Source organism: Colletotrichum orchidophilum (assembly GCF_001831195.1).
Source record: "Colletotrichum orchidophilum strain IMI 309357 chromosome Unknown Scaffold_67.1, whole genome shotgun sequence".
Classification (NCBI taxonomy): Eukaryota; Fungi; Ascomycota; class Sordariomycetes; order Glomerellales; family Glomerellaceae; genus Colletotrichum; species Colletotrichum orchidophilum.
In genome coordinates this window covers 76,490-97,313 of record NW_019173023.1, presented here as the reverse complement: position 1 = coordinate 97,313, position 20,824 = coordinate 76,490, and the positions used below count along the sequence as shown (strand labels likewise).

Below are 20,824 nucleotides of genomic sequence, written 5' to 3'. Positions count from 1 at the left end.
TCCGCTCAGCCAAGGGATCGGCAGGTATTGTTGTCAGCATCTGTTTTCTCTCTCATTCTCAACCAATCTTGGCCTGAAGAGAGGGGATCTTGCAACCAGACCAAGTACAGCTTATTTTTGGCGCTGTCCTTCCTTCAAGTTGTGTCAAGAAAATGAAGTCGGTCCCGCCGGTGAAGATAGAGCCCGAGTCGGCAGACGCGCGCGCGCGATGTGGCCCTGAGGCGATGCAAGATGAAGCTGTTGGGCGGGCTATTATGATGCGGGAGAAGGAGATGCGAGAAACGCGCAGGTGCAAGTGGGAAGCAGAGAAAAAGCGGCAGAAGCGAACCGGGGTCGCAACGTGCGCAGAGTGGCCCAAAGTGGATGAGGAGGACGAGGGTGGTTGAGCTCGGAAGTTGCGATTCTGCTTTGCCGGGTGGAGATGGGCGCACGCGGCGGCACACCCAGTCCGTGGTGAGAAGGCCGCCAAGTTGGAGATTGGTTGAATGCTGGCAGAGTCGTCCTGGAAGGATTCGGCAGCACCCCAATCAAGCTTCTTAGATGGAGGACGCGGGACGTATGCCGTGAATGCGTTGTCCGCGTGGTTGTGGAAATCTGCAGCGGTGGATATCTCGCATCGGACCTTGGCCGATTTTCGGGTCGCGGCAGAGAATTGGTTCAAAACGGGTATTCGTAGACGTAGGGAAGAAGCCTTGGTTCGAAGTGCAGGCCAAGATATGCGGTAGAGGCTACGTTATCTCGGCAAGAATGCGTTCCAAGGTGAAGAAGAGAAAATATGGGAAGGCAAGACGGATACGTTGGGTGAACCGAACAGATGTGACCAGAGGATGATCACTGGTGGATGATGAGACGACCGTTCTTGGGTGACTGGGGTTTAGTATCGGGGGCTGAACGACGGAAGTCGCAATGTGGCTTGCTATGCAGATGGCGGTCTCAAAGAGAAAAAACCAAACTTGGGTTCTTGGTACCGGCCCCGTGTCGGTCCCCTTTGTCGTCCCCGGGGAGTGGCCTTGGACTAGCCTGGATCTGTGGTGAAGAACACGGGAGGCTTTCGGCGCGAGAGCCAGGCGATTGGCAGGCTGATGATGCCAGATGGTGGATGGGGCTGTGAGAGGAATAGAGAGAAGACGAAAAGTGCCTATCCGGGCAGGTAAGGTCACGCTGGCAAGGAAAGGAGGTAAGGATTAGAAAAGCGGCAACCAGGTCTGGGCACTGGGAAAGCGGAAAGACAAGGGACCAGGGGGGCGCGGAACCGCAATCCGATGACGAAGGCTCCTGCCAAGATATCGTGACCCCGGCGCGCGATTCTGTATAGTCTAGAGTCTAGGCTATGGCAAATAACAGCCTGAGAGAAGTCGAGGAGGGGAGTCGACGACGACCGGACGGAAGAAGAAGAAGGTAGGGAATAGGCGGCGGCACCGAGAGAAAGATTTAGTATGGCTGATTTCTTAGTGCTTCCGTCCCATCCCCTTTTGAGTCGTGCGTCTCAGCCCTCGCCCTCACAGCATTGGACAACTTCTCGCTCCTCCCTCCTACGCTACGGCACGGGGAGATGTTGATGGGGTGGAGAGAAAGAGAGAGCCCGGTGAAGGCGGTCAAGAAAGATTCCAACTTGTCCGGTAGCCAAGATGCCGGTGCTTGGTGAGATTGGGTGTGATTAGGATCCGGCCCCCGAGGACCAATTTTAGAAGAGATCAACTACGATAATGTCACCTCAGGCATGGTATTCGATCGCAAAGGTTCTGAATTGGTCCAAATAGACCATGTCGACTGCATATGTGTCTCTGCACCTGCCAGGGAAACTGCAGCAAATGCAATGGAAATAACCCCCAACTGGCACGGGGGGCAGGCAAAAAGTGGGAATGCCCAACACTCCGATGGGAGAACTCAGGGAAACCGCAGATGGCCCCCCTCCCCCCCGGTTGGCAATGGAATTAACGGCGCGGCAGCCAATCATGGGCAGCCAGGGTTGCATCGCGCCTCCTCCTTGGACGTCTCTGCACTAAAAGCTTCGATGGAGACCTGGATTCGACGCTACGGGACCTGTCAACCTGTGCTAAATCGGATCGCCTTCTTCTCCGTCTTCTTTCTGGCGCTTCCAACCATTCCACTTGCTCGAGTCAAATCAGCACCTTGAGACCTCTGGCGGAAGGTTGACCCCGCGAAACTTTTCTTTTCTTTTTCTTCCAGGCTCTAGAGAAAACGCACTGCGCGGTACCATACCTCAAAGGTAGAAACTTCAGCCCGCTCATTTGCCAGTGACGTTGTTGCCCCACGTCATCCCGACTTTCACACGTGGAGTTGCCAATAATGCAAAATCCTCCTCTAAAATCCGTACCACCAACAAACCCTCCCTATCCCGGCCGCATTTCCCACCTCACTTGCAACCATCAACAAGCCAACGTCGTTAGTTTCGGAGAGTCATCCGATTTCTGGTTTGTTTACTTCCCTCACTACTCCTCCCCTCTCTATTCCTCCCCCAGCTCCTCGACCGTGCTTCGCAAATGCACGTTCCTGGGGGCTGAAATACAGACTTTATCTGACGAGGTGCATGGCCCGCGGCTGCGTGCGCTGTTGTCAGATCGTCCCTCCCGCGCTCCCGACATGCACCTGATGTAAACGCAGTGGCCTATGCGTTGCCTGACGTCACATCGCTTCGAAACGGCATCATCCTCGTTCCCGGAGAGGGAAACGGCCTAACACCTGGTGTACCAATCAGAGATCACTCACCGACGTCGTTACGAATGAGCCAATGAGAACCCCGTAAGTGTCGAAGCAGGCGAAGACTCCGGAGCAAAACCACCACGCAACCACACTCAGGACCTGTCTTTTGGGTCTTGCATACCCAGGAGGTGGGCACGTGGGTACTGCGATGCCCCAAGTACCCAGCATGTAATCGATCGGCATGCACCTAAATTGACGACGCTCCACCGCCCTCGGCCGAGTTGGCTTCTCGCGTTTTTTTTAGGTTTTTTTGACATAGGAACGCTACCAGTGGAGAGACACTGATTTCGTCTCTCGATCTTTGGTCCAATAGACGTTTGTAGGAATTCGCTACGCGAACACGATGTTGTACGGATCGTAGCCGACTGTCTTGCTGGTGAGACTTTCAACGTCATTAAGCCATCGTGGGGCTCTCGCCGTTTCTATTAAACTGCTTTGACCCTGCAGCCAGCCACCAAAACTACTCAAGGAGAATGTGGGTGAGATTCCCGTTATCATTTGGACCCAGGTGTTGAAGACTGTAAATCTGTGAAGCAGGCCGCAACAAGGACACGTCGCGAACTCCCCACCTGTTAAAGTTGAGACTGCCCAAGGAGGCATTCTTCGAAATATGAGCGAGGCAACGGATTTGAAATCCAATTGTCATGTTTACCACCAAGTGCGGGGACCGTCACCTTGAATGGTGACGCCAATAGAGGTGGACGATGGAACAATGTAATTGTCATCATATCTGTCGACAGGAATGATGAAGGTTGTCGTACGGACAAGTTGTGCTTTCTATCTAATGTCTAGGCTTAGAATACTGTGGAGAACTTGCGTACATCCCTCCAGGTACCTTAGTTTCATATTCTCTAAGCGAGCTTTGCAAAGTGGCCGCTCTGTTCCCTCACGATCTGTTTCCTCCTGCCTTGTTGCCCCTCGCCCCATTACCTCCCGCCCGCTTCATCCAGGATGTAGAAGTGTGGTATCAACCCAAAGGTCGCCGAAAGTCAAGGCTCGTCTGATCATCAGCATGTTCGCATTGGTAGATATGGTCGTCTCCAGCACAATGTCGGCTTATACTGCCATGAGACCCTTATCTAGCAGCAACCAGACTCATGTAAATACCCCAAGCAACACCTGCGAGGGAACCAACCAAGTTTCTGCCCTCGATGCTCTTGATGAAAGCAAAGTTGACCAGGCTGACCACAGGCCACAGCTTCAGACCTGCGATGAAGATGGGCACGAACTCGAGCTGGCTCTTGTGGACAACGGACCGCCAGTCGACGTTGCTGTAGTCGATGGCACCGCGCGAGAACAGGAAAGTGCCCGAGTGCTGCGCGGCCGCGAGGTGCTCCGGGCGGATCATGGCGATCTTGATGCTATGCATGAACATGCTGAAGGCGAGGGTGTTGAGGGCGGCGCCAACGGTCTGGTCGAGGAATAGCTTGATGAGCGTGTTGCGGATATTCAGCTTCGGCTCCACGAGCTGGTCCTCGCGCGCCTCACGGTCGAGCTCCTTCTCATTGTTGGCTGCGGCCGAGGCGATGGCCTTCTTGGTGGGTGAGATGTGGTAGGCTGGAAAGCTTTCTTCGAGGAAGCCTTGCCTGGTATCTGTCAGCGACGATCTATGATAAGGCGCATATCTCATATGCAGGTACAAGCGGGACCCGCGCTGGTAGTAGACGTGCGCTCGCTGGGAAACTTACCACAAGAAATTTGGCGGCGTGCTGAGGATGGTGAAGATGATGAACTGGAAGACGGGGACCCAGTCGATGACAAGTTGTTGCTGGTCACGGTGTTATTAAGGTCTTGAGTGATGATCATGCAGCACAACAATATGTGATGGATAAGCCCCTCGCTGTGCATAGTCTATCAGCTACGGAAGTTCATACATCGGTCTGGTAGGCCGTCAGGACCTGGGCCAGTATGTTCGAAGTGCCGCTGAGGGCGGCTGACTGTAAAGTTGCAGTGACGATAGGAGGAAGCGCCATCGTAACGGCCTTCGTAAATGCGAGCTTGACTTCTATTTGCTTCTATCGGGAATAAGGTAATGAGTCCGTCCTAGGGATGCAGACTGTCGTGCCGGGTAAATCACGGCAGGTGTATTCTTGCGAAGCAGCTTCGATCTAAATTGAGGTAGAAATGGATGACGTCCTTGATGTAAAAAGGATGCCTTGACACGTCAGTTTTTATATGCTGCAATCAGCGACGAAAGTGAGTCGGATGTTCAGGTAGTTGCAATCTGTTCAAAGGCACTTCCCAGCTCTATCATTTGTAATCGGCAGAAGTCTGAGGGTTGACGGGATGCAGGGCCGGGTCAGGTACCTTAGTGGAAGATTGGCGGGGGTTTATGGAGCCTGTGAAGGGAGGAGTGACATCGGCTTGTGAAGGTGGCCGATATGCAAGTTCGGACCAGCGAATGGCTGATGATATATATGCCTGATTTGTGGGGCTTCTGACAGCTGTGTCTTCAAAGCAGGCTAGAACTCTAATAGGCTAGACAACGTGGCAGCTCACTTACATGGTACCGGGCGGAATAGGCACCAACCATCAAGGATCCCAGGAGCGAGTCTCATTGGGTATCAGTCTGGCTTTTGCGACTTGTAAGAAGAAGAGTACATTCGAGCATATGCGTGGAAGAGCTGCCGTCCCCATATGCGTCAACAAAAATGATTCGCAGCAGAGGAGCCGTGTTAGCGCAAGCTCATTGGGTCGACGACAAGGCAACAGAGAGATCGCATGATATCCTGCTGTAGTCTTCAATGCACTACTATAATACAAGTTTCTAATTTTTGTTTTGATTCGCGTCCCGTCCATCGTCTCAACTCCCGCTCGTGGCTTGTTCCTGGTTGTGGCAAGCTCCACGCTGTTCTATACTACAGGGATAGAGCTTCTTCATCACCAGGCTGAGTGTCGGTATCCTCCCCCAATATGTGAAAGGGCTCTATACAGCTAGCAACGCAAGCGATTTGAATGACGTGTCGTTTTATCGTACAATTCGGCTCGACTTTCCGAGAAAACTGCAGACCGCACAGGCTAATTTTCAACCGGCTATCTCTTCCTTGTATCAGGCCACCTGGCAAGCGTATACCCAACTACTCCTGGACTCCTTTGTCGTGTTGACCTCTCTATAGAATGGTACTTTTGGCGTAAACTCAACAGCGTGATAACGGTGGATTTAAGGTCTTGACAGGATCCACATGAAAAGTAGCTGGACAATGTATGAGTAGAAGAACAGAAACTGGGTCCTCTGGTTCCGCTTGGCCCGGGAATCACCAGTCTGCATAGGACCGGCACCGTTGGCCGCGTTTTCAGGAAGCAAAACGTACTTCAGCGATCGCATCTGAAAGGGATGTTAGTCTAGTGTATCAGTCGGTGACTCATTGCGTGAAAACATACCAGGAACAGCGAGTTGGCCAGGAACGTGTAAAGGAACACCGACCAGCCAATCCACCCGCCGGTACCCTTGCCACCGTTCAGAATCTCGGCCACCGTGACAGTGACGATGATGCCGACAAATTTGTAACCAGAGTACGCGATCAGATCGTACAGCTGCGAGTCGTTCGAAATGCCCAACAGATAGCAGCCTAGCTTGAGACCGAGGATCTCCGCCGTCACTATTACTAGGGCTGTCGACGCTGTATACCCAAGAAGCTCGGGCTGGAACTGGCCGCGGAGACCAGCAATAAGTGTAGAAAGAAGGATGTACGTTACCACAGCCATGACGGGGATGTACATGTCGGGGCTGTTGATGTCGTCTCGAGGAGGAAGGTACCATCCCTCCTGTCCGCTGGGACCCACGGCCTGCTTGCGTGACCAGGGCTTGTGCCTCCATGGGAAGAGGACGAGGAATATCTTGTTGATGACATAGGAGTTGGAGACGTTGAAGTAGTGCTTCAAGGCGTTGACGTTGACGTATCGGTTGAACTTCAAGAGAGTTAGCTTCCATAGAAACCTGATGCATCTTGCCGTATCCCCAACGAGGCGCTTGGAGGTTCGGCTCCCCGTCCTTAGACTTGACGTACGTTTTGCTCCATGTACTCCTGGCCGTGCTTAAAAGCCGTCTGGCCAAACTGCGCCGCCACTTGTGCCGTTGGGTCGTTCATGAACTGCCCGTATGCACCGAACACATTCCCGCTCGTGCCGCCTTGCTGTTGGTAGGGGCTGCCACCATAGCCTTGTTGCGATTGCGATTGCGACACGGGAGGAGGGGGCGAGCGCAGCTGGGGAACCGTCGAGACATGTTGGGGTACGGGGTGGTGCAAGGGGGGCGACTGCCCGTAGGTTTGTGGACGTTGCATGATGGGCAAATGAGCTCGTGATTTCGTACTCTGTCCGCGAGGATCTTGCGATGGGCTTTTTCGGGGAGCCGTGAAGCTATGTTGGAGTTCGGTTTGGCGGCGTGGGTGCTGGGATGCCTCCCTTCTGTGAGTCCACGTCGTCTTTAGCGGACCGCAAGCTGGATGGAGCTGGTACGGAAATGTGTTTACTTCCATGGATGTCATAGGGCGTGGGGCCGAGCTTTCACTTCGCACTGTAAAATCTGCCCCTCCTGGGGCTGGACAACAGTGCGAGTGACATGCGGAATATCCTCATCTCCGGAGCTGCTTATCGATAGGGGCCCCTAAAGCCAAGGGTTCACCCACCTGCCAAAGGTGTGTCCAGCCCACCTTATTGAACACGGGTCTTGCGCCACAAGCCAGCTTTTGGGATCGAGGAAGTCGCCTCCAACTCAAGTCTCCTGGGTTCTCTCTCTCGTCTTCCGCCAGTGCCCCAGTCCCCACGTTCTCTGTGTCGCCGCAACTCAAGAAACCGAACTCGCGTACATACCATGTTGGACACGTTCGAGATCCTGACCACCTCCGGGGTGGTCCTCTGGTCTCGGACCTATGCGCCGGTCAACCCATCCGTGATCAACAACTTCATTGCCGACGTCTTCATTGAGGAGAAGGGAGGCGCTGCCTCCAGTCAGTCCGCTGCCAGCAACCCCCCATACAAGCGCGACCAGCACACACTACGATATACGTTTGTCAAGGAACTGGGTGTCATCTTTGTGGTATGGAAAGCCAGCACTCAATGCGCCGCGCGCCACATAGCCATGGTACTGACGAGGGGTGTGGACAGGCCGTTTATAGATCACTCCTCCACCTTTCATGGATTGACAAGCTCGTCGATAACATCAAGACCATCTTCGTAGATCTGTATGGAGAGCAATTGACGAAGCCTCACACGACAGTGGTCGAATGCCACAAGTTCGATGAGTACTTTGATCAGCAGGTTAGGGAACTGGAGACGGCGGGATCAAAGGGCGACTCAAACGTCTCAGAAGCCGACTTCACAAAGGAGGAGAAGACGCTGTCTGGAAATCTCGGCGATGACCCGCCCCTCCCTCCGGGTCTGCATTATAGGGGTAGGCAGAATGCGCCGAATATGAAATTCAGTGCAAGCAGCTAACAAACGCCCTCCCAGGTCGCGGTCTGAACAGCGCAAACGAAACCTCGAACGACTCGACCCCCATCGCGACGCCTACTACCTCTCGACCCTCGACTCCCGGAACCGGCGGTGTATTAGTAGGCAAGGCGGGCCCCGTCGCCAAGATGTCACGTCGCGCGCGCAAGGCGGGCAACTCTGCGCCGCTTTCTTCTGGCGACGAGTCCGCCGGCAGAAGGCCCAAGGCCGCGACGAGGTCATCGACAAAGAAGGGCCGCAAGTGGGACGCAGACGGCATGGCGGACGAGGAGGACGACGTGGTGCTCGACTACTCGGCTGCTCCGAAGTCGGGGACGAGCGACTCGGAAGCCGAGACGACCGCCCGCTCCTCCGCCGTCGAGCACGTCGATCACACGACATGGGGGTCCAAGACGTCAAAGGGTCAATTCGTGCTGAAGGATCTAGACGACGAGGTTCATAACATCCTCGCCTCGGCGCAGGCCAAGAACGACTCCTCCAAGACGGAAGCCTCGGGCGGACTTATCGGATCCGGCCTGAGCACGATTGGAGGCCTCTTCCGCAATGTGGTCGGTGGCAAGACCCTCTCGAAGCAGGACCTCGACAAGGCGATGAAGGGCATGGAGGAGCACCTTCTCAAGAAGAACGTTGCGCGCGAAGCCGCGGTACGGCTCTGCGAGGGCGTCGAGAAGGAGCTCCTGGGTGCCAAGACGGCCAGTTTCGAGAGCATCAACGCCAAGATCCAAGCCGCCATGGAGGCGTCCTTGACGAAGATGCTCACCCCGACCTCCTCCCTCGACCTCCTCCGCGAGATTGACGCCATTACCGCCCCGCCGGCGACTTCCCTCCGTAAAGCTCGTCCCTACGTCATCTCCATCGTTGGCGTCAACGGCGTCGGCAAGTCCACCAACCTGTCCAAGATATGCTTCTTTCTCCTGCAGAACAAGTACAAGGTCCTCATCGCCGCCGGCGACACCTTCCGCTCCGGCGCCGTCGAGCAGCTCGCCGTGCACGTCCGTAACCTCAAGGAGCTCACCGTCCGCGAGGGCGGCCGCGTCGAGCTGTATCAAAAGGGCTACGGCAAGGATGCCGCCACTGTCGCCCGGGACGCCGTGGCCCACGCCGCGCAGGATGGCTTCGACGTCGTCCTCATCGACACCGCTGGGCGCAGACACAACGACCAGCGTCTCATGTCCTCCCTCGAGAAGTTTGCCAAGTTTGCTCAGCCCGATAAGATTCTCATGGTCGGTGAGGTAAGAATCACCCTCCCTTTCCCCGTTCCCCTTCCCCTTTTACCCCTGACTTTTCAACCCAATGACTAACACGACCCCACCTCAAAGGCCCTCGTCGGCACAGACTCCGTAGCCCAAGCCCGCAACTTCAACGCCGCCTTCGGCTCCGTCCGCACCCTCGACGGCTTCATCATCTCCAAATGCGACACCGTCGGAAACATGGTTGGCACCCTCGTCAGTCTCGTCCACGCCACGAATGTGCCCGTGCTCTTTGTCGGCGTCGGCCAGCACTACTCTGACCTACGCAACTTTTCCGTAAAGTGGGCCGTCGAGAAGCTCCTGAGCAGTTCTTGAGGGGGGTTTTTTTCCCTCTTTTTTTTCTTGTTCTTTTTGCTTCTCCCTTTTCTCATTAATAGAAAAGGAGGAGCGAAATGGGGTTTAAAGGAAAATGGGATTGCTACCTTCTTGGGTGAATCTGTTGTATCACCTTTTCATACGAAATGGAATGAAATCACGTTACGGGGTTTTCCATGTCGAGAACCAACAATACCCCCCCTTCGCAAGCCAACTTCTAGAAAGCCATGATGCGTGTTCGATTTCATTGTGACATGTGTTCCAAACTCCATCCGCTTCCTAGTCAGATGTCAGAGGCATGTCGACAGAGCCATCGTTGTTTTTAAATCCTCAACCATGGACTTGCTTCACAAACTTCCACCACCACCACACGGCTTAGGTCGGGAAACCACGTTGACTACAAGCCCCGCACGAGTTACAATCAAAATGATGAGCCAAATCAGGCGTGCAGATTATTACTATATACTTCTCGTTGTAGTGTAATAGGTGGTAGTAAGGGGCGGTGGCGATATAACCGGCCAAGCATATAAATGAGCAAGCCAAAGAGCAAGCAACACACTATGCGAAGCCATTCCCCCTTCTCAACCCCTATCCTCTCCATTCGTCGTCATTTTCTTTCCCGCTATGCATCGGTCCTAAAAGAAAACAAAGGAAATTAAATTTAGCCCTCAGCCTCAAACCCCCGGGAGGGGACATCCCCCCCACCATGGGTGTGATTACAAAGGGTGAAATCCACGATCTGATTGTTGGTATACGAAAATCCTCCTCCAATACCTCAGTGGATGTAGTTGTTTAGTAGTAGTCTTGCGAAAAGGGGGTATCATCATTCTAGTGTGTCCATTCTTTGGGCTCAAAAGCATGCTGCGTCAGAGAAAGATTGATTGCGGTGCGAAAGACAAAGGAAATCCTCCACATTCCCACACTTCCTTCCAATCGTCACTGGTTCTTCTTAATCCTCGAAGAAGTCAGTGTCGTCAAAGTCGCCAGGGTGAGCATCCGAGTCGTATGCGCTCGACCGCATCATCGGAGGCGTCATGGGTTGTTGGGAACGGCTCGATGGACGGCGAGAGGGGGGGCTCTTGAGGGGCATCGGCTCGGATGGCACTTCGGTGATGGACGGTCCTCGATTCCTGGCCTGTAGTTGCTGGGCCGTGTACCGACGTCCAGTGGTCTGAAATGCAGTTGGTTGGGGTTCCTCCGTGTTTACAGGAGGGGTCTGGCGGAGACCAGAAGCCGGCGGAGTCATCAGTCCATTGTGGTTGTTGCTGAACGACGCCGATGCGGTAGATCGGGACGGGGTATGATTGCTGCTGAAAGCAGGTCGGGCCGTTGACGGCCTGCCGCTCCGTCCGCCCGACGCGAAAATGGGTTGTTGCGATTTGCGCCAGTTACCCCAGGCCGCAGCCAGGGGACCGACGGCTTGAGCTACACGAGGCGAAGCAGCCTCCCGAAGTGACTGTGCAATGTTGGGCAGGTTGATTGCCGATCCGCCATTCATCGCACGCTCGCGTTCCTGCTCCTCCATCTGCAGGTTGGCCTTGAGACGGATAGATGCATCCTTGACGACCTCTCTGTCAAAATCTTCGGCAGAGACGGCAAGGATGATGTCTTGCAAGTCGCCATGTCTCACGGCAAGAAGCTCACGTAACCAAGTGATCTCATCGTCACGCTTGGCAATCTTGGTAGGGGCTTCGGGATCCAGCTTGTCGACAGTAGACTCGAGCTCTTCAATGCGCTGCTCGCGTGCCTGCAACTGCTCTTGCAAGACCATGATGGACTCACGCAGGGCTTGGGGCGAGATCTTCTCTGGAAGATCCAAACCCTTCGACACGAGGGGTGCGGCAGGCGCCGCAGCCTTTGGCTGGAATGTCGCATTGGCTTGAGCGGGTGGCTCAACGCCCGCAGACTTGGCAGCTTGGGCGGCCGCACGAGCGGCCTCCTTGGCAATTTCGAGCTTCTCTTCCAGATGTGCAACACGGTCTTGCAGATGTTCGGTCTTGGACGTTGACAGGCTGAGGCGCTCCAGGAGGTGCTGCTCCGTCTTCTGGCCATCTTCGACAGCGTTGCTCAGCTGGCGCTCCCAGCGGGTCTGGAAGTCCTCGAGCTCGTTCTGGTGCTTGCGCTTCAGTTCTTGAACGGCATCGGTCTTGCTGGACTGAGCCTCCTCCATCATCATCTCAGACTGAGCCTTGGCAGTTTCAACGTCAATGTTGGCCTGATCAACTTCGGCCCTGAGCTTGGCGACCTGTTCCTCGAGTTCTTGGCGAACGGCATTGACGTGGTGATTGGCTTCATCAATCTCGCGCTGCATAGAAACACGTGTTCGCTGGACCTCGGCGATGCCAGACTCTCTGGCTTCCTTGAACTCGCTCTGGTATCGCATAGCAGACTGGTGAAGCTTGTGGTTCTCGGTTTTCATCTCGCCAAGCAGGCCCTCGAGGCGCTTGCACTCATTGACGGCGCGCATCCCTTGGCGTTCACCATTCTCAAGTCTCTCCATCTCGGCTTCGATCCGTTCGCGCGTACGGGCCTCAGCTTGGAGCTTAGCATCCAAGACCTCTTGGCGAGCGACGAGAGCTTGCTCCCGCTTGGTGCGACGAGCGTTCTCCTCAGTGATATCACGAGCAGCCTTTGCCATGTCTTCCTGGAGGGAGACAAACTTGGCACGCCAGCTTTCTCTGACGCGCTCGTTCTCTTGCAGCTGAGTTCCAAGGGTGTCGATGAACTTCTGCATGGCCTTGTTCTCCTGGAGTATCTCGGTGAGATCGATTTGCAGTCTGCGGGCGGTCTCAACTGCGCGCTCCGCCTCGGATCTCCAGCGGCCAGCCTCGTGGGAGACACCTCGGAACTCGTCTTCCATGGCGTTGATCTTGTTGGTCAGTTCAGTCTGCGCCTGGGTAGCGTTCGTCTGCGAGGCCTCCATAAGTGCCATGCGCATTGTCTGCTTGGAAGCGGCCTGTTCAAAGGCCTTGAGCTTGTGGTCCCGCTCCTCGACGTCGTCACGGAGGCGGACCTCCTCTTCGCTGGCAATGCGGAGCAGACGCTGAACCTCGGAGAGTCTATCTTCGGCGATTCGGCGACCATCAAGCTCTGCTTGAGTACGCTCCTCCTGATGTCGGAGCTTATCCTCGAGATCGCTAACGCGGTGGTCGAAAATGCTCTTGTTCATGATCTCGACTTCGACGCGAGTTTCGGCGGCCTGGAGCTTTCTGTCGAGCTCTGCCGCGAGATCTTCAGCAGCGCGGCGATCGGAAACCTCCTTCTCAGTCTTGCTGCGTTCGACATAGAGGCGCTCCTCAAGATCCATGATCTTGGCTTGAAGCTCACTTAATTTGTTATTGACAGCCTCATCATGATCGCGATCAGCGGTGGGTTGCTGGGGCGGGGTCGGCATGCGCTTCTCAACAGCTTCCTCGACGATGTTTCGCAGATCCTCGCCACGGAAGTCAAGGCGCATGGAAGCGCCAAACTGTTCCCTCATCTCCTCCAAAGCCTTAAGAACAGCAGTGCTGGAGGGTTCATCGGTAACAGGTGCGGCAACTTGAGTCACAGGAACGGCACCACGCTGCTGTACGGCGAAGGCATCGAGTACAGCTGCACGGATTTGTTCCATGCGCTTGTCGCGGCGCGGACTAAGCGAGCGACGAAGCACGGGCTCTTCGTCCTCGTCGTCAGCGTCGCTGTGTTGGATATCCGCAGATACGCTGCGACGGATAGAAGACGAAGCTCTTCTATCGCCACGCAGCGACTGCTTGATGGAGAGCAGGGTCTTCTCCAAAGGACCAAGGCGAGCCGAAAGCAGATCGCCGACGGCTTCGTTTACACGACCGTCGAAGAACTGAACGCGTTGCTCCAACTTGGCCTGCTCTTCGTCGCTGAAAGCACCTTCCCAGTCGCTGTGCGCAGCGCTCTCCTCGCCAACCAAGTGAGTAACGGGGGCATCGAATGACTGAGCACTCAAAGGAGGATCGACGAAAGGATCCTCCAACTCGGTGGTCGGCATTGCCGAGTTGTCCGCGGGGAGACCGTGGTATTGACGCACTGGACTGGAGGTTCTGCTGCGGTATTGGCTGCCGGCCTGCATCTTATAGGGCGACAAGTTGGTAACGCCAGCGACCTGGATCTGTCTATTGGGGCTAGGCTGATGCCATCTGGTGGCCTCGTCGTTGGCCTTATTGACACCAAATGTCGGGTCATTCTGGTGGAGGTGGTTCATGATATCATCAATCTCCTCAAAAGTAGGCTCATGATGCTCGTTGGTGGCATCAATCGCAGTCTGTGCTGGGAACGTGAACTCGTGCACATTAGGCTCGTCAACGTACTCCTCTGTCTCAGACACCACATAGTCCTCGGGGATCTCTCCCTCTTCAAGAGAATCCTCGTAATCTTCTTCGGGGTGGCGCGCAGGCGACGGAGACGCGGCAAAGCGAGATGCGGAAAGACCCTTAGTCTTTGGCGGGCTTGCAAAGCGAGAAGCGCCCAATCCCTTGGACGCGGCGAATTTGGGAGGTGTCGGGGCCCGAGGAGATGGCTCACGAGGAGGTGAGGCCGGGGCAGCCACCTCGGTGCTGGGTAGGATTGGCTCAATAGTGTCTTCTCTGTCACGCTCATCCTCTTCATCCTCGTCGGTTTCAGTTGCCGGAGTAGGCGCCCAGCCGCCGCCAGGGATGAATGCTCTAGCAGTGGCAGAAAGGGACTTGTTGTGGCCCTTCTTGTACGTGTCGATACCAAAAGGTCGAGCTTCGGCAAAGCTTTGGACATCGTTGTTCGAGTCGAATTCAAAGGGTGCCCAGTTCAGCTGCTGCTGGTCAGGCGAAGTATCCGAGGGGCTAGTAGCCGTAACAGCCTTGGAATCGGCGGGGTGCTCGGAAGCAACGGTGGAAGACACGGTGGTGTCTGCTGGCGTGTAAGCTTGCTCGTCGCCTGATCTGAGTTCAGAGGCATCCTGCTCCTCCTTCCTTGGTTGGAGCGACTGCAATGTTGTGGGTTCGGGTGACGGCTCAGCAAAAAGAGGAACATCATCCTCATCTCCTCTGGACGCCTTTGCCCTCTTAAACCGGGATTCGTCAATCAAGCGACCATCTGCATCATCCGGAAGGTCGTCTTGGGACTCATACTGGTTCTTATCGCTGCTGCTAGGACGAATAATCGGGACGGCCGATGACTTTTTAGGAGGCTTGACAATGTCGGAAAGGCTCAGATCGATGTTGCCGAAAATCGAGCTAGTGCGATTGCCAGCACTCTCGCTGCCCGACACAGGGCTGGTGACAGAGTCCGAAACATTTCCAAAGGGTGTAAAGGCGGGTGCATCCGGTCGAAACTTGGGACCAGTGGCAGAAAAGCTAAAGTCGCTCTGACCGGGTGAGAAGACAGGGGCAGCAGCATTAATCTTGGACGAGATGGACCCTGCACCAAACGAGTTCGCCGAAGGGGAGGTGACTGACGGCGCGAAAGATCCGCCACCCGCCTGGAAGACTGAGGGCTGGAAGCTGTTGCTACCAGCACCAAATGTGAAGCTCGTCTTCGACTCGTGGCCAGGATTGAACTTGAACTCGGGCGCCTTAACGTTGAGCTTAGAGAGCGAGGGCTTGCTGGCATGGCTGGGTCTCCTCGGCATGCCAGAGTTGCTTGACATCGAGGCTACGTCGTTCCACGGATTGCTTGTCGTGGAAAATGAATGCTGGTGCTGCTGCAAGAGTGTTGTGAGGCTGAAATCTTGTACGGGGGTACCGAGGTTGCTAGGGTTGGTCTCGATCTCCGCTGCCTCATCGATCCGCTGCGCGTCAACGTCGTGCCATCCGGCCAAGCTGTCGCCACGAGGCCGGGTCTCATCATGGTGAGAGAAGAAGTTTTGCGACAACGAGTGACCACGGCTGTGAGGACGCGGGTGATGAAGAACGGGACCGTCGCCGCCTTGAGGGCCGAATTGCTTAGGGAGCTGCTGGGGTGCCTGGAACTGAACCGATGCTTCTCTGGCATGCGCAAGAGGCTGCTGTTGAGAGAAGTTGGCCAGCTGATCCGCCGCAGCTTCTTCGTTGTGAGGGCTATAGTCCTCGTGCTCCAACTCATTGCGCATCTGCTCCTCCAAGTGGTATTCGGCCTCGTCAATCTCTGCCTGGAGGTCATCATCGTTGATTTGTGTAGGCTCCACGGGTTTCAGGGGCGTCTCTTCAAGTGCCTGCTCCTCCTCCTCTTCTTCTTCATCTTCCCGTACCTCTTGCAGCCGGGGTGATGCGCGCGCAGGTTGTTGTTGCTGCTGCATGAACTGGTGGGGCATCATGGGGTATTGCAAAGACTGGTGACGTTGGTGCGCATTGAAAGCAGGGCTGCCAGTCGGCGCAAACCCTTCGGGCATGAAAGGGGAGATGGGAGACAGGATCCCGTTTAGCAACGAAGGCGAATCTGTTCTGTGCGGGCCTGGCCAGCCGAGCGGCGATGGCTGACCTGGCATCTGGAAAGGCGAGTGGCCCATAGGAACCGAAATCGACTGTCGAGAATTGTACTTGGCAGGGTGACTACCAAAGCCAACGGGAGAAGCCATGCTTGGGCTGTGGCTGTGGCCTGCAGAAGATCGTCCACCAGGCATGAATTGTGACGGAAACGGGTAGCCTTGAACGTGATTGCTCGACGCTGATGATGTAGGCAAGGGCGGAGAGAATGGCAAGGGCGGGTACTGCGCCGAGGCCTGTCGGCTGGGCTGTGACACTGCAGGCGATATTGAAGGCGCAGGAGGATCGTCATCGCCGAATGACACTCCAAGAGCTCGCAATTTGGCCTCGTTAAGTTCATTGACGTAGTCTCTCCAAGCTGTATCAAAGTTAGCATTGCTGTTTGCTTTCTGTCTATGCAATGGAGGCTTACCATTCAGATCGGGCAATGTGACCTTGTACGTATGTTGCGCACGCTCTCGAACAAGATCCTCGGGGCTAGGCCAAGCGTCTCGACTCTGGGAGTACCCAGTAGGGGCCTGGTGCGTGCCCTCTGCGAGATCCAAATCGAAACCACTGATGTCGTATCCAAGCTCCTCCCACGATCTGAACATGCCATCAGTCTCGTTCTGGTTCAGTGGCTTGGGCGCTTGGCCCGGGCGTCCGCGTTCCTCGTCTTTGGGAAGAAGCACCATAATATTCTTGCCCTTCCACGGGATCTTCTTCTTGACCCGAGGTGTCATGCTGGGTTCTTTAATCGTCACTCTTGCAGATGCACTCCTCATTGGTGTGGTTGGCGTCCTCGCAGTGTTACCTACAGCGGCACTCGCGCTACGCCTGGGCGTTGTGGGGATTGCTGGGAGGTCTGGCAGGTCGCGGGCCAAGTCGGCCTTTGAGAGATCGGGGCTCTCCATCTTCGTGTTTGTGGTGTCGTCTCGAGGCTTCACGTCTTCTTGCTTGAGGGTCTCGACGCTGGATCGGGTTCGAGGATAGCGAGGTTCCGTGAGGGATGCGCGCGTCAGGCGTGGTCGGGCTCTCGGGGTTCGCAGAGATTCTTTTTCGTGCCAAATAGCTTCGTCGCCAGATACCGAGCCGCTCAGTGAAGAGTGCTCGCTTCCGTCGCTGAACCAATGCCGACTCTCTGAATTGTCCCCCGCCGTGTGTTGGCGAATCCAATCTTCAGTCAGTCGTCGCGCAGGTCTCCGAGCGCGGTTGGCGAGGACTTGTGCCGCGCTGAGGTATGGCTCGTGCGATTCGTCCTGTCCGAGCGAGAGCGCTGGAGGAGGGCGAAGAAAGGGAGTGCTGATGGCTATGTGATGGATTGGCGAGCCTTCGGATTGATCGCTGCCGATGCTCTGGCGGCGGATAAGGTTCGTCTCTTCAGTTGAATAGGGCGAGCCCCAGCTAGCTGTCACGTATCTCTCCTCTTCTTCCGGATCGGTTTGGCTTCTCAGAATTTCCCGAGCTCGATCGGGCAGTCTTGGCGCGGGTAGCGAGGTCAAAATTGGGGAGGACCCGAGGTCCTCGCCGTCGGCAGCAGTGGACGTTGATGAGAGGGCGGGAGACGTTGGCGGCGAATTGAGCGGTGGACGATGAGGTCCTGTACCGTCCTGTGCGGATGCAGCAGGAGGAGATGGGGATTGCTGGGAAGAAGACGTCTTCGTGGGACTCTGTTTCAATCAGGAATGGGTCCAAGAAAGATGTGGCGTACTCGGTGGACGTCTGAGGTACCATGCCGGGAATGTAAAGTTAGGTGAGGTGAGGTGAGGTGTAGCTTACCACGGTGAGATCAGCGCAGACGATGGGAGTCGTCCGCAGCCAAGTCTCTGTGTATTCGCGTCGAGGACCCTTTGTTCAACAGCCCTCAAAAGTCGGCATGCACACATACGAAGCAGGCCGCGAGAAGAAGAAAAAAAAAGTGAACGGACAGGCGCTGTCGAGGTTGTTGACAGGAATAAGGGGGTGGAGGAGGGGCGGTCCGTGTGATTGGGGATGGATGTATGTGTATATTTGGGGCCGACGGGTGGTTTTTTTGGTCGCGACGCGTAGGTATTTTTTGTTAGGCGGGCAGGGAAGGGGAAATAAAAAAGGATAGCCAGCAGAAATAAGGTATTATTTTTGCAGATGATGGCCCGGTACAGGGATTAGAGGACGGGGGTCCCGTTGCAGAAAGGAACTGGGAGAGGGAAATTATTGACTAAGGAGCGACATGAGGAGAGAAGGCAAGCAGCTTGCGGTTACCGGACGCATCGGGTTACAGGTTGAGCTACACGTTGATGGCGATCCTGAAGATATGGCAGGATGGCGTCGGATTTGGCGGAGAGTGAGACGATGGGGAGGATGGACGAGAGAGAGCAAGACGTGGGTTGGGCTGATACGCGAGGTGGTCAGGAGCAAGGTGGAATGTCAGTGAGGACTGGATGGGACGGCGAGGCGGAAGGCAGCCTGGAAGGACGCATGGGAAGCTAAGGCAATGCTTAGGTCCCTTTCCCAGGTCCCTTTCCCAAGTTATCGTGGTTATGGAAAATGAAGGGACTCAATGTATATGCACAAGACCGGGAACGGGGATTTGACAGGAATGGCAAGGTACAGGTACAGGCACGGGAAGGAGCTGGCACAGCAGAGCTAAGGCACGCCGGTCAGCCAGCCGAGGACAGCTCACTCAGACTAGGGTACAGGTACCTTGGCAAAGACATCGAGGTTGTTCTTGGTTCCTTGCCCAAACTTTTATAAGTTGACGCCATTTATAGTAAAGACATTGTCAGCTTCCTCGTCTTTTGCCAGTCATCCAATGCAGTGACAACCTCGAAGGGCTGGATCGTCTGCACCGACACGGACTCGTGGAGACTCGAGAAAGGGAAGGAAGGGATACCTCCTCCTTCTGGGTTCGAGCTCGTGGAGCCTCAGTGGGTGGGTGGCATGGCACCAGTGGCACTACAAGATTGGACGTTTCAACTGGGGCCGCCTCCACGAACGACAGCTGGCACTCTTCTTCTTTCTCACCCAGTCACTCTCTGCTTCGAGCCATTCGGGGGCCCTTCTTTCCAGCAACTAGCAAAGTGCACATGGACGAATGTCATTGGGAAATGGGGCAGACAAGCTTGGAAGAGAAGGGGGGGCCTAACCTTTCCAATGGGATGGACCGGGGAGTGCCAGGGACAGGCTGGCCATTTCACACAGCGTGCACCACGGGCGAAGGACGACAACTTTGTTTTTATGAGAGTCCCCGCTGCAAAACGATGGGGCCGAGCTATGACCAGCCCAATCTCGCCTTGTTTGGCTGATGTGTCGATACCTCCTCTCCCGCCAGCATAAAGCCCATCCGCCGTGTACCTCTCTATCATGACCATAACCATAACCCACCCCGGAAATCGCCTCCCCTACTGCTGCATCGCATCTGAACCTATGGGTGATTTCCCGCCGGATGAGAGGCCCCGCCGCTTGGATTCCTAGACGACGTCGTATTTACCAATGGCTCCATGTCCGGCCCGTGACGCTTGTGCTCAGATTGCTTCTGGCGGCCATCCGCCTGCCGTGAGTGCTGGTTGAAACTGAAGGAACGCTGTGATTTGTCCCCAATTACAGCATGCAGCGTCCGAGTTGATGTTGGCATAATCATTGCTCCGTCGAAGGACATCACGTTACCAATGTCGCAGGCTCCAGATTGTTCGCCAAAAACCAAAATGCCTTCACTTTCTCGAGCCATGGAGAGTTTTGGGATAGGCGTAGAAAATCCAAGAACGCTTGCTCGACTCCTACCTATTTAGCGTCTGCCCACTCAACAGCTCGACGCCAGAGGACTAGGCAAGCCTGCATGATGGGAGCCCCAACTTGTCAAATTGCTCGTGCCATTCCCCTGGTACAACGCACGTTTTCTCCCACGACACTACTGCAGCCGCGGTCCAAACATTAAAACATGCAGTTACAGGTACAGATTCCCCCGACACCATCATAACTGCCTATTCCCTCTCGTAAATATCATCTCCTCGTCTCGTCTCGCCTCAGTTCCGTCCCGTTCCCTGTTTTGTGTCATCGTCTTTATCCGCTCGAGCTGAGAAGCGCCTGCATGTCGTCAGGTGGCAGGAGGTTCTGCATCGTCGGTATCGACATTACTTCGTCCAACGGTTTTGGACAAACGGTTTGTCAGACGAGTCAGACGGGCAAAGCTCCCCCGGTCTGGTATGAAAGTCTAGTGCCGTCCACCTGACAGAGAGTAGTTTGCCTCAACTTTTTGCACTCGGCCCATATCAGCTTAGGTAGGCACGAAAATCGCATTCGATTGTGGTTCCTCCGAGCCATTTGTCTTGCACAAAAACGCGAAAAGCTCGGGGCAAAAACAAAGACAAAAAAAGCAGTTAGGATTCCCGGGACAGCGTTGAACCTGGGAGTGTGTTTGATTGTGACTATCCTTAATGCCCGTAGGTTATGATTTCGAGCCCGTCGGGTGGGATCCCAGCTGGTAGGTTCCAAGAGCAGATTCACATTGCGAAGAAGAGAAAGAATTTCATCGACGACCTCTTGGTCTCGAGCATTCCTACTGTGCTCGTGATACTCGGAGCAAAGACTCAACCCCAATCAGTATCGGTTCGTCAAGACGTAGCGGGAGAGGGAATTCTGCTCAGAGTTCTCTGTCACTACCTAAATGAGAGCTCCCGT

General features: G+C 55.2%; 6 protein-coding genes across 6 annotated transcripts; 3 read left to right on the top strand and 3 right to left on the bottom strand.

Annotated features, from left to right (window-relative positions):
- Positions 1 to 152: 152 nt before the first annotated feature.
- On the top strand, positions 153 to 386 carry CORC01_08070 (uncharacterized protein; the record flags this gene model as incomplete). The annotated part of the gene is made up of 1 exon (XM_022619705.1): positions 153 to 386. The coding sequence occupies one exon, from the start codon at positions 153 to 155 to the stop codon at positions 384 to 386; it is 234 nt and encodes a 77-aa protein (XP_022473769.1).
- Positions 387 to 1,436: 1,050 nt separating this feature from the next.
- CORC01_08069 (uncharacterized protein) lies at positions 1,437 to 1,559 on the top strand (the record flags this gene model as incomplete). The annotated part of the gene is made up of 1 exon (XM_022619704.1): positions 1,437 to 1,559. The coding sequence occupies one exon, from the start codon at positions 1,437 to 1,439 to the stop codon at positions 1,557 to 1,559; it is 123 nt and encodes a 40-aa protein (XP_022473768.1).
- A 2,240-nt stretch (positions 1,560 to 3,799) lies between these two features.
- On the bottom strand, positions 3,800 to 4,697 carry CORC01_08068 (Mpv17/PMP22 family protein; the record flags this gene model as incomplete). Its single annotated transcript, XM_022619703.1, has 3 exons — positions 3,800 to 4,310; positions 4,413 to 4,492; positions 4,599 to 4,697. 3 exons carry the CDS (start codon positions 4,695 to 4,697, stop codon positions 3,800 to 3,802), a joined length of 690 nt encoding a protein of 229 aa, XP_022473767.1.
- A 1,187-nt stretch (positions 4,698 to 5,884) lies between these two features.
- Positions 5,885 to 7,202, bottom strand: CORC01_08067 (uncharacterized protein; the record flags this gene model as incomplete). Its single annotated transcript, XM_022619702.1, has 3 exons — positions 5,885 to 6,049; positions 6,106 to 6,633; positions 6,732 to 7,202. The coding sequence occupies 3 exons, from the start codon at positions 7,200 to 7,202 to the stop codon at positions 5,885 to 5,887; spliced, it is 1,164 nt and encodes a 387-aa protein (XP_022473766.1).
- Positions 7,203 to 7,537: 335 nt separating this feature from the next.
- Positions 7,538 to 9,740, top strand: CORC01_08066 (SRP54-type protein; the record flags this gene model as incomplete). The annotated part of the gene is made up of 4 exons (XM_022619701.1): positions 7,538 to 7,762; positions 7,831 to 8,116; positions 8,176 to 9,407; positions 9,495 to 9,740. 4 exons carry the CDS (start codon positions 7,538 to 7,540, stop codon positions 9,738 to 9,740), a joined length of 1,989 nt encoding a protein of 662 aa, XP_022473765.1.
- A 949-nt stretch (positions 9,741 to 10,689) lies between these two features.
- CORC01_08065 (myosin class II heavy chain) lies at positions 10,690 to 19,874 on the bottom strand (the record flags this gene model as incomplete). Its single annotated transcript, XM_022619700.1, has 3 exons — positions 10,690 to 16,547; positions 16,602 to 17,838; positions 19,638 to 19,874. 3 exons carry the CDS (start codon positions 19,872 to 19,874, stop codon positions 10,690 to 10,692), a joined length of 7,332 nt encoding a protein of 2,443 aa, XP_022473764.1.
- Between the last annotated feature and the right edge of the window lie 950 nt (positions 19,875 to 20,824).